The sequence below is a fragment of the Parasteatoda tepidariorum genome, chromosome 2 (genome assembly GCF_982258835.1).
Source record: "Parasteatoda tepidariorum strain Cologne lab strain chromosome 2, Ptep-v5.0, whole genome shotgun sequence".
NCBI classification, from domain to species: domain Eukaryota; kingdom Metazoa; phylum Arthropoda; class Arachnida; order Araneae; family Theridiidae; genus Parasteatoda; species Parasteatoda tepidariorum.
Window position 1 is genome coordinate 75,348,608 of NC_141756.1, and position 13,482 is coordinate 75,362,089.

At 28.6% G+C, this 13,482-nt stretch overlaps 1 protein-coding gene across 5 annotated transcripts in view; it reads right to left on the reverse strand.

Annotated features, from left to right (window-relative positions):
- The window catches only part of LOC107440064 (syntaxin-binding protein 5), a 340,660-nt gene that overhangs the window by 127,787 nt on the left and 199,391 nt on the right, over nucleotides 1-13,482 (reverse strand). For 3 of the 5 annotated variants that reach the window (XM_087157534.1, XM_087157532.1, XM_087157531.1), the window contains exon 1: nucleotides 12,676-13,104. The exons of 1 other annotated variant lie outside the window; for it this stretch is intronic. In XM_087157534.1, the coding sequence (XP_087013660.1) occupies nucleotides 12,676-12,855 (180 nt within the window). In that variant the 5' untranslated portion in view covers nucleotides 12,856-13,104. Of the gene's footprint in view, nucleotides 1-12,675; nucleotides 13,117-13,482 lie in introns of those variants that run through there. One more of the 5 variants, XM_087157533.1, reaches the window with a different exon arrangement.

Genomic DNA, 13,482 nt, shown 5'->3' on the forward strand with positions numbered 1-13,482 from the left:
ATGTACCAACATAACGGTAAACAAAAGTTGCAGTAACTCGAAGGTGACGTCACTGAAAGCAAAGAATATATCACAGTAAGTAGAAACGGGTTTAACGGGGCTAAAATGTTTCGAACCAAGAAGTGGTTTGTGTGATTGAATAATAGATTTTAAACTAATATTCAATGCATGAAGAATTTTGACAAGAATGCAGATATCTCTTGAAAATATCACAGTACTTCCACTCAGGCAACAACTAGATGAAAAAATTTGGTTCTGTTAAAAACCAATTAAGATGTTCAGAAGAGGAGTTGAAGAAATTCAATATAGTTGAACTGCGTAGTCACTTGGTTACCATTAAAGTTTATATTTTGTACACGATAATTTTGAAAGGTGAACAAGCTGGTCCTTTGTTAAAGGTGGCTGGCTGTTAATAGATAAAATAATTTTTTTAAAATTATATCTCGGCCCACTATGGTGAACCTTGCCTCATATACACAAACATTGTGCCTTCATTCATTAAAAAACATTCTTAAACACACACACACACAAAAAACCTTGTGCAGGCCTTCATATAAAAAAAAAAACATCGCGCTTGGATTATATAAAGAGACTACGTGTAACTTCATACTTGATTCAGGAGTCCCTTTGTGTTCTGTATTGGGTTCAAAATTACAAGGCTACGGAGTTGAACATAGGCATAAACCCAAAATTGGGTCGGCTGTTCAACGACGGTTATAAAATATAAAGAAACTTTTCGCGCCTTCTTATAAAGAAACTTTTGGTACCTTCATAAAAAGAAACTTATCTTGCCTTCATATAAAGAAGCTATTCGTGCTTTCGTGTAAAGAAACTTTTCGTGACTTTGTATAAAGAAACTTTTCGTGTCTTTGTATAAAGAAACTTTTCGTGTCTTTGTATAAAGAAACTTTTCGTGCCTTTGTATAAAGAAACTTTTCGTGCCTTTGTATAAAGAAACTTTTCGTGCCTTTGTATAAAGAAACTTTTCGTGCCTTTGTATAAAGAAACTTTTCGTGCCTTTGTATAAAGAAACTTTTCGTGCCTTTGTATAAACTTTTCGTGCCTTTGTATAAAGAAACTTTTCGTGCCTTTGTATAAAGAAACTTTTCGTGCCTTTGTATAAAGAAACTTTTCGTGCCTTTGTATAAAGAAACTTTTCGTGCCTTTGTATAAAGAAACTTTTCGTGCCTTTGTATAAAGAAACTTTTCGTGCCTTTGTATAAAGAAACTTTTCGTGCCTTTGTATAAAGAAACTTTTCGTGCCTTTGTATAAAGAAACTTTTCGTGCCTTTGTATAAACTTTTCGTGCCTTTGTATAAAGAAACTTTTCGTGCCTTTGTATAAAGAAACTTTTCGTGCCTTTGTATAAAGAAACTTTTCGTGTCTTTGTATAAAGAAACTTTTCGTGTCTTTGTATAAAGAAACTTTTCGTGCCTTTGTATAAAGAAACTTTTCGTGCCTTTGTATAAAGAAACTTTTCGTGCCTTTGTATAAAGAAACTTTTCGTGCCTTTGTATAAAGAAACTTTTCGTGCCTTTGTATAAAGAAACTCTTCGTGCATTTGTATAACGAAGCTATTCGTACCTTCATGTAAAGAAACTTTTCGTCCCTTTGTATAAAGAAACTGTTCCTGCCGTCAAATAAAGAAACTTTTCGTGCCTTCATATAAAGAAACTTTTCGTGTCTCCCTATAAAGATTTTAGTACTTTCATACGAAGAAAGTTCGTGTAATTTCATACAAAAACAATTTTTTAAACATTAATCAAACATGCTTAGCGTAACAAAACTAGAACATTGTGTCAAACAGTCTTTACACGTAACATAAAAATCTAACTAGTCTGACGTAATTCCTATTACTTTCTGTTATGCAAAGATTTCATTTAGTCCTGTCACGTAGAGCTTAATCTTAATTATCTATGTTGACTGTGCTGTTCCCAATCTGACTTACTTAAATTCTTCCTTTAAAACAAACAAGGCGCCAACGGATTACTATTGACATAACACTCAATCTACTCTTTAATTAGAAAACTGGGAGCTCTGTTCTGGAAAAAACAGAAAGAAAAGAAGTATTCATCTATGTAAACTTTAAAGAAAACTTTTCCCCTATCAAGATTAGATATTAGATTTTGTTGTGTATTTCATTTTCTCTGTCTGTGCCCTGCTAATTTCCGCCAAGTTTTGAGAACGAGTTTCAAAGAAGTTGTAAAATGGTATGGCCTTTTTATTGTTAAAAGTTGGCAACGGAAAATTGATGAGTTCTTTTCTATGCAAGAAAAGAATGCTTCGCCTTTATTCTTTTAGAGAAATACTGTTCTTGTAATGATACAATTGCGCTCGTTTAAAGGAGAGTTATAAAAATTAAGACTTATTTTTTAATGCATTTTTTCCCTAAAAATAATAGCTACTCTTTGTAAAAGCATTTTCAACAAAAATATATTTTTAATTTTTTTAAGAAATTATTAGGTTTTTGAAATATTTAGATAATTTATTACCAAAAACTCTTATTCAAAATCTTAAAGAGATTCTAATTGTTACATTCTTTTCTCTAAGAGGATTGCGTTAAATGTAGAATATAAAAGTAAGAACCCAGCTCTGCTATACTGAACAACGTAATTCATATTACTATAGATGACAAACTCTAACTAGTATTATAAACTGAGTCTAAAATATAAATAAAATTTAAAAAAAATTAAAACAGAAAAAATTTGCAAACGTAATTGAGGTTTTTTAGAACTAAGAAATTACGTATAAAAGCTTCGATAATATTAAATAAATAATCCAAAGAAACTAAAGTGATAAGGTAATACCTGATTAGAAACATCATTCGCCTAAATATATAAAACGGAAATAACAGTCGACATGTTTCAAGAGTTTAAAAACAGATGCCCATTTTCAAGACTTGCCAGACGTAAATGAGAAGAAATCAAAGTGATTTTTAAAAAAAATTAAATCTTATTTTTAAAAAATTCGAAAGTAAATCCTTAATTTAAAAAAAGGAAGATTTAAGGAACACAATAGATTCGTCTGTTATCAAGAATACGATAAATCATCAATGGCTGCACATTAGTGGAATCATTGGCAGAAATTCAATTTCGACAATGACAAAATTATTTCCACTCTGTCACATCAGCTCATCTTAATGCCCTAGAATCTTGTTTTATTCATATGAATGCAGATTCATTTATTAACGACATAAGTTCTTCACCACTTCTCCAAAGCGCATAGAAATGTATTTCACCCTGATTCGCCTCTCTCGGCCACTGTGGTATTACTTGTTCTATTTTTCCTCTTTTTTTTCTCTCAGCTTCTGTGTTTTTTTTCCTACTTCTTCTCAACTTTACTTTTTCCATTTTCGTTGACAACTTAGCGTTTTATATTTCAAATCACTTTTGTTTCTTCTCATTCACACCTGGAAGTTCTCGAAAATGGGAGCCCGTTTTTGTTCGCTTGGAACAGGTGACCTGTTATTTCCTATTTCTATATTTCTAAAGCGAATCTTCTTGAAGTCTTTAATCAGGTAACACTATACCAATAGATATAAATTTAAATATAAGTTAAACTAAAAAAAAAGTCAAATAGTCGGGGGGAAATGTTTCTTCCATTTTTTGAAAAGAAAAAAACATGATACTTAATATTTGAAATGTAACTTTTCTGGAATAAATAGAATATATTTTTTAAAAAAAATATGACTGTACATTACAATTCAAAACAACCAGAACTAGAGCTGCCTATCTTTAGCAAACTTATAGAAAATTTATTACAAAGTAACTACTGCAAAGCTCCTCGAAAACATAAGATTTACTAATAACAACCGTTTTTTTATTTGAAATGTAAGAAAAAAACTTGTTCAATGATTTAATTTTTTATTAAATTTTTTAAAATTTTTTATTTTGTGTTTTATTAGGTTATAAAAAATTAATAAAAAATAATAATTAACACGTAGCACCAACAACGTATCAACTTAATTTTTTTTAAATAAATGCGCATAGTACTAAAATATGAGTAAAAAAAAATAGAAATAAATTATTTAAAGATTAAAAAATGTTTACGTTAAGAATGAAAAATGCATGTCAAGCTTCTCACCGTATAAAATGCCTGAAAATTATCGGCGTAACAGATACATTAACTTTCGCACATCATTCTTTTATATGAAAAAGAAAAAAATAATTTCTCAACATTGAATAAAATAAAAAAATATTAAAAAAATAATTAAATAAAGAAATAAATATTAAACAAAGCCATTGTTTAAAAATAAAATCCAAATGACAATTGATACAGTATGTAAAAGGGAAAATAATGCTTAATTTTATTTCAGATTTTATAAAGTTTATGCACTCAACTACGTTTTTTCAAGAGAATTGGTTCACTATAGATTTCAATAAGTCAACTGAAAACGGCGTTTCAAAAACTCAAGCCTTGCAGACAAATTTAAGGGTCAATCTTAAGAACAACCAGGTTTGAATACTTCCACAACCAGAATACTTATTTGAAATTGTTAAGAACACAATTTCGTGAGAATATTATACCAGATATGATTTCGATCAGGGGTCTGTCCAGACATTTTGTAAAAGGTCCCTTTTTCGTAAAATTTTGAAAAAATTACTCAAATTCTTTCAACCAGGTTCCGGTTTTATGAATTTGTGCAAATATGGTCCGTAATTGCAACAACAAAAACATTTTTTTCAAGGAGTTTTTAAATTGTAAAGACATACAAGATTATGCTCAACACTGTAAAATTATAATTAAAAAAATTAAATTTTAAGAAATAAACAACAATTGCTGCTTCTAAATTAGAGATGCAACATACAAATATTTGGTATTTAGCCTATACTGCTGAACGCAGAATATTCATTTCGGACGAATAATGGAAGAATCGTCTGCCGAAGACAAAACTTAATTCGTTTACATCCATCTTTCTTGTTTTCTGCCCTGGAAAGGGCTTATTCGATTAACAAAATAATAATGAAGATAAACAAATTTGTGAAGGGTCCGACTAAAATAAAAATCATTTTGTGAAGGGTCCGTTTTTAAGTTAAAATATTTTGTGAAGGGTCCGTTTTTATGAAAAGATATTTTGTGAAGGGTCCGCTAACGGACCCAAATTTCTTCTAAACAGATCCCTGTCGATAGAGTAAAAGCTTTATCTCTCATATATTTCAAAATACAGCGAAACTTCCAGGAAAGATCATCTCTGTATAGCGACAACCTCTATTCACCATCACTTTCGGGAGGCACGGAATATTTTGCACAGACTATGTTGAAGAAAATATTTAAGAGAGACCATCAAAACCTCTTGCAGTGATCAGGCAAACCTCCATACCAAATGCGGAAAAGGTAAAATAAGGAAACACGAAAAAATATCGAATAAAAATATTAACAGAACAAATAAGCAGATTCAAAATTGTTTAAAATATTTGTGAGCCACTCTTATTTAGAGAGATCACTTTGATGATAGCTAAAATAAGAACAAAAATCTTTTGTTGAAGTCACAGTGAGACGATGTTATCAATGATTTATTTTTAAGAGTTGAAAGTTAAATTAGATAGGTAGGTGGTTTATTAACGTTGCTCTAGAGCTGCACAATGGGATATTGGCGATAATCTGGGAAACATCCCCGAGGATGATCCGAAGCCATGTCATCGGAATTTTGATCCTCTGCAGAAGGGATGACTCCTCTGCTTTGTTAGCTCGACGATCTGCGTGCGAAGTCGAGCATTTTAAGTAGAACAGTTTAACGAGGACCGATACCGCGCTCCCTCGATGCCTACGCAGGGTGATCAAAGTGGTCACCCACCCGCTTACTGACAGCATTCAGAAATGCTTGACTTCTGTGTTCTACTGGGAACCATGTCTTTACGATCCGTCCACTGCGGGCCAAATTCAATTACAAAAAAAAGTTATTTTCGAAAAAACTAAGCATCTCAAACAAATAAACATCTTCTCATTTTTTAAAGCAAACTAATTTTTCAGATAAACAATTAAATACAAACTTAAATATAAACATAATTGTTTATTTATTTAAAATAGTTACAACATAATTGGTAAATTTGTTTTTACACATGATTATATCAGAAGGGGTCATTTTATATTGACAATCTTATTCTTCTATGCCAACACAAGTGGCTTTTCCGCACTAAGAAAATGACACTGAGTAAAACTAAAATCGCTTACTAAAAATCATGTCCTTCGATAATATTTTAAAGTCAATTAGGTAACCCCTAAGAGCAACCAACCTCCATTAACGACAATTTTAGATAGTGGAACAGATAGTGGTTTCACTTTTCTCTTGAAAAATAAATAGTAATAATTAATATATCTGAAAAAATAAAAATTAATGAAAGTTTTTCTTAGGACTCTAACTTAGAAGGTAATAATACAAAAATTTTGAGAATCGACATATGATATAGAACTGTAATATATTTTTTTAAAACATAAATTCACAAATTTTTTAGTACTAGTAGAAACTATATGTTATTAATGTTATTTATCCACGAGAAATGCATTAAATCTTTAGCATAGGTTAGGGGCAAACTTTTAAACTTTGAACTTTGAGACTCACAATAAACTTTGAACTTAAAACTATAAATCAGAGGTTCGATAACAGTTCATATCTATTCGTTCAGACATTTAACAAAACTTATATAATTGATTAAGGTTAGCTGGAATAGTGAAAACTGATTTTTTTAAAACTTAAATATTTAAAAAAATGAATAAAAATCAAAATTTTGCTTGAAATTTAAATTATCACAATTGAAAAAAATAATTATAAAATGTCAGTTGTAAGCATATTTCTTTGACAATTTTTAAAGAATGATATAGACCTACATTATTTCCAACCAAAAAAAAAAAATAATAATAATAAACATTAATAACATACGTTCTTAAAATTCAAAAATGCTAAATAATTCAAATATTTTAAGGTCTTAGATTGCTGCATTCATATTGAATGTCAATAGAATCTGTAAAATTTCTGAATAAAAAATGGAATTTTATAATGTAGGACACATAATCAATTTTAGTTGTAGAAATTTATTTACCAATTATAAATTAAAATAGATTAATAATTTGAGAAATTAAGTAAAATTAGAAAATTAGTTTTTAAAGACTTTTACCCTCTTATCTTTTGTTTTTATATTCTTATTGTTTTCACTTATAAACGGTAATAGGGAAATTTTCTCTGACGTATGTATTATGACGTATGTAATACGTAGGGTGTTCAAAAACCACCATCCTTAATATATTTTATCCATGCACATATACAGGGGTCTGACTAGAAGAAATTTGGGACCACAAAATATCTTTTCATAAAAACGGACCCCTCACAAATTTGTTTATCTTCATTATTGTTTTGTTAATCGAATAAACCCATCCCGGAGGGGGGGGGGGGGGAGAAAGACGGCTCGAGACAAACTAAGTTTTCTAAGTTCCCTAAGTTTAAATTCCAAATTTAGTAGTTTAAGAAAATATTTCTACTTTTGCAAACATCATGTGCACATTCTTATTAATATTAAATCACATTTTTTTTGTAAATAAAAAATTTATCAATTTATTTTATTCATAAAATTAATAGAATATTATGTAAATAAAAATTAATTTCTGGCAATTTTTTAAATATAATATTATAAATTTAAGAATCGTTTAAGTTTACTTAATGCGTAGCACATTAAAAGTGATGCATTACTAAGTTGTGTTATTTAAAATATGTCAATTGAAATTATTAAAAGTGTGAGTGATTTTGTTTCCATTATTCGTCCGAAACGAATATTCTGTGTTGAGCAGTATAGGCTGCATACCAAATAACGGGACCCTATTTGCACAAATTCACAAAAGCAGAAACCTGGTTGAAAGAATGTGACTTAACGCTTATTTTATCTTCGCAAATTATGAATAGTTTTTACACTATTCATAATTAGTCAACACAAAATGTCTGGACAGACCCCTGATATATATATATATATATATATATAGATATATATATATATATATATATATATATATATATATATATATATATATATATATATATATACAGTACCGCTCAAAAGTATCAGTACACCTAGAAACTTATAAAAAAAATGGCAAAATTCAAAGTGTCATAACTTCTTTAAAAATGATCAAAAATGCTTCTGCTTTAACTCATTTTGAAGCTTAAAATCTCTACTTTTATGTACTCTAATTGTTTTTAATTAATATATTTTGTAACTATGTACAATTACACTCTAAACAATCACAGAAAATTTTATTAATTTTTTGTGAAGTTTGACGCGATGTACGGGCACAAAGGGGTTAGATATTGTTAATTTTTATTATACCATTGAAAAATTTGGATTTTTAGCTTTCATTTAAAAAAAAAATTCCAAAAAAAACATGTTTTTTGACGAAGTTATTGTCAAATTAAAAAAAAGGTTTTTTTCAGAATTTAATGATTTTTCAGCAATTATAATGAATTTTAGTGTAATTATAATATGATATGAAAATTTTTTAATTGAAATAAATTAAAATTTAATATTTCTCGATAATATTATTTCATAATTTATTATAACAATTTTAACTTTTTTTTGGAAAATATAATAATGAAATAAGAATCAACGTTTACAATTTAATATTTTGAAATTTATTTTTTCGTATTTTTCTCAGAAAAATTTTTAAAACAAAAATGTAATATTGAAAAAATATTTCACATCATATTTTGCTTTCTTCAAAATATCCTCCCCGCGCTTTTATAACTACAGCACACACTCGAGGCATCCGATCAATCAGCTTTTTTAATGTTATCTTGTCTATTTTTCGCCACTGCTCTTGAAAGACTTTCCACATATGATTTATGCTGGTTAATCACACGAAATCCGAATTAATCGCACGAATCACCGAAGGTAAGAGGACGAACCTAAATAGTTCCTGTGCGTAATTCATTATAATTGCTGAAAAATCATTAAATTCTGAAAAAAAAACTTTTTTTTTAATTTGACAATAACTTTGTCAAAAAACATGTTTTTTAGGAATTTTTTTTTTAAATGAAAGCTAAAAATCCAAATTTTTCAATGGTATAATAAAAATTAACAATATCTAACCCCTTTGTGCCCGTACATCGCGTCAAACTTCACAAAAAATTAATACAATTTTCTATGATTGTTTAGAGTGTAATTGTACATAGTTGCAAAATATATTAATTAAAAACAATTAGAGTACATAAAAGTGGAGATTTTAAGCTTCAAAATGAGCTAAAGCAGAAGCATTTTTGATCATTTTTAAAGAAGTTATGACACTTTGAATTTTGCCATTTTTTTATAAGTTTCTAGGTGTACTGATACTTTTGAGCGGTACTGTATATATATATATATATATTGATCGTTCTTAAGGGTTACTTTAATCGACTTCAAAATTTTATCGAAGGTACAATTTTTCGCAAGCGATTTGTTTAAGATGCTTAGTTTTTTCTTCCAAAATAATTTTTTTTTCTAATTTAGCTTATTTGACTCTCAAAAAAGCAGAAAAGTTAAAGAGCGATTCAAAGAAACGTCTCCATACTTTTTCAGATAATCAAACTGGTCTTGACATTTTTATTCCATCTCCACTAATGAATCAAGAAGTCCGTGATGGCGTTTTTATTTCTTTCTCGTTTAAAAATTAATTTACGACCCCAAATATGCCTATTTTTTCAATACATTTCCGACGAAAAAAAATATGAATATATTCCTACATCTATGGAAAACTTATAATTTTAATGCCTATAAAATAATTTTAGTACTACAAATTTTAAACTTTCTATTGAAAACAATATTTATAATTACTTTATAGATGCATTTCAATTTATATTTTGTATTCATTTTACATTCGTAAGTAAAAGTTATTTTTATTTTGAACTTACGCTTAAAATCATGATCTCTTGATCATTAAGTAAACTATACATTTAATTAACTCATATGTAGGTACCAGCATGTTTTTGAAACAATTTAAATAATCCAAGACTTATAAAGTACATTTTTAAGAAAGTTCAGGAAAAAATTCGGGAACTAGCAATACTCTAATAATACTAGAGTAATTGTTTAAGAGTTATTTTTTTTATAAATTAAATATTACATATTTTAAAAACAGTCAAGTGTAAATACTATTAAATTTACTTCCTTTAAAGAATCTCTTAATCTTTAAATTCTTTTAACATACTTGTTACAAAGGTTCAGTAAGATAGAGCTTTTTTTCTTTTTAAATAAAACCCGCTATTTTTACGACACTGAAGTATTCCAGTAATATTTCCTTTTTACAATATCGTCTGCTTTTGTTTACTCAAGTTTACATAACTATTTACGTAAGTTACGTCAAGTTTACTTAACTATTTACGTAATGTTAGAGTGCATAGTGCAACTTGTGTTTGACGCATTATCTTCCAACCTCTAAATAGGAAAATATTTTAAATATTCTCTCAGGAAAATATTTTTTATACTGAAAAAGCCAGAGTTATCTAAAAATTAAAAAAAAAGTTTCTTGGAACTGAGTGGCAGTTAAAAAACTTTTAAATTCCGAGGTTTAAAGAGCCATTCCGCGCATCTTCCGCTATTCACCTAAACTCTCATAGCAGTTAACAGTGCTATTTTCAAAGCAATTTTTTTTTTTTTGAATATTAAAATACTAATATTTTGCAAAGAACTATTTCAAATGTAAACTTATTTTTTCAAATATTCTAAATTATTTTAACATGTCTTTACACAAAGCATTACTTTACTGCAAACTATTCTCAATCCCTTACTCAAAATAATCAATATATTTTAAAGATAATTTTCCACTTTTTACCAAAATCATCCTTTTACCGTTTTGTTAAATTTAAAATAGGCTGTTAAGACTAATAGTAATGACATAAAAACTTACTGATTTGGTTTTACTTAAAATAGATGAAAACCATATAATTCATTTTCATTCCTTAATTTCAGAAAATCATTTTATAAACAATATTTCAGTTTGGTTAGAGATTCTACTTATTGCGGTGGAAAATAATCAAATTTTAGTTATAGAATTTATAAAACAATAGAATTTATAGAATAATAGAATTCACAGATTAATAATAGAATCAAATTCTTTATATTCTTCTGATTAAAATTTTTTTCCAGAAAATTAAATAAATATTGTACAAATTTCTAAAACATTTTTATTTTCAATATATTTTTATAAGAAAGAACTAATAATTAAAACAGTAACTCTTTTTTTCTTGTTTTATTTCAATTTTTTTCCCTACTACTCCGAAATGTGATCAGTGTGGAAAATTTCATCTGGTCAAATCTGGGTTTAAAAAAAAAAGGGTGAAATTACTTTCGAATGTAGCATAAAATGACGAATTAGAATGTTGAAAGCAATATTTTTCACTACATAATATGCGGCAAAATATAGGCAACGTAATAAATGATTAAAAAAAATTTTTTTTTTGACTATTAGATTTGTTTCGCTAAGTTAATGTCAAGAAAGACAAGACTTAATTTACTAATTTTTAAACCTTATATTTTCAATAAGTATAAACTAAATTTTATAAGCTAGACTCAAACTTGTATTAGACTTTTCATTTATAAGAATTCGAAATATATTAATATTCTTTGCATTTGGTTAAAAATATACATGTAAAAATTATTTTATAGATAAGTTACTGATTTTAAAAATTTTTTTAATTAGATTAATTAGATAAGTTTCTCTGTAGAACTAAATTTACACTTTAGAAAGATTAAATTTTTATTTAAGAAGATTTATTTAAGTTCATGAATATATTAGTTAAAAAAGTCAAAACAAATATCTTCTGCAAATATGCATATGGAAATAAAACATCAAAATATTTTTTTTCTAAACTGCCCTGTCATTAAAAAGTTTTTTTTAAATGTAATTATGACACAAGAAGAAAATTTAAATACAACGTTTTGAACAATAGATTGATTTTATTTTAAATTTCATTTAAAAAGAATAGTAAAATACGGATATAATTCTTCACAAACATTTATCCTCCTAATGCAGAAAGGTTCCTTTTTTTAATTAAAGAAAAATGGAAAGAGCTGACAGAAACGTTAAGTTTTTACGAATTCAAATTCTATATGTGATCATAAAATATTATTCTAGAACATTTATACAAATATTTTTTAAAGCAATTGAAAAGAATTAAAACAAAAACAGTTGTTGAAATTTTAGTTTTAACAATGAAATATATTAGAATAAGAAATAAAACTTTTCTATGTGATATTTTAATTTTCGCTTTAACTTCCTCAGTACATTTAGAAATTATCTAATTAAGATTCCATTGTAACAATTTTTTTACACAGAACATAATCAAATAAGAACATTTTTCTTTTTATATAAAGAACAGAAATACTTATAAAGCAATCACCGGCGCGTGTAAACTAAACGAACGATAAAATCATAAATATAATATTGTCCAACTTCCGCAACAAATAGAATTTTCCTCACACGCTTCGTAATGTTTTGTTTATATCCTATTGTATATACAGCAGTAAAACTCTCAGTGTCTTTCTCTTATCAGTCTAATTTCTACCTCTACATATTCTACCTTCCGTTCCGGCAGTGGCGAACGTCAACCACAACAAAACCGAAACTTCGCCACTGGGTCAGGTGTTAGGGGGAGGATTTAAAAAAAAAACTAAACTAGTGGTAGGAGGATTTTATACTAATTTATAATTATTTCTTTACCTTAGCTAGTCTGAAGTGCTCAGCTTTTAATTGCTCTTGCACATTGTCGATTTCAGCGGCGGTCGGCGCTGTGTCTGGCGCAGTGTCCAACGTCGTATGGTGATCAGATTTATCCTTCTGGGACTGGTAACCGGACGAGCCGGGTCTCAGTCCATCGAGGACCCCTTTCAGTCGCTTCATGTCCCAGCTTTTATTTGTCCCGAATGTATTTTATCAAACGCACATTTTGCTTTAAAACAGCACGGTAGCTCTGCTAAGAGAACTCTCGGAGAAAAGCGAACTTGCCTGTACAACATTGAGAGAATTGCAGTGTGGGGAATGCTGGGAAGGCGGTTGCCCGGATCAATCAATACTAGAACACGTGACTACTCCACCGCCACAGGTGCAGCCGCCTCTTCCTGCAGCAGCAGCAACGTCACCATTGTACAGGGTTGCCGACTCGCCTATTTTGGCGATTTGCCTGCCAATATCCCTATCTTCGCTGTCTTCCGAACTTCACCGCATTGTGACGGAAAAGGGGTAGTTTTGTCTTTCCTGCTTTACTCCGCATGCCTTTAGACTTCACATAAAACTTTTTTGTCCCCGCTAACTTTCACTCCATCAACTCTTTTATTTTTCTACGCGATCTCTGGATTAAAATATGGATGACCAACTCGCGGTATGTGTGCCACATTGAGGCACGGGGAGACTTATTGAAATAATTAAAAGAATAATAATAATCGAATGTTTCAAATTATTCATTTTTATTTTATACGTAATCGAACTGACTAAACCTTTAACCCTCTCACGCAGCATTTTTTTAAACAT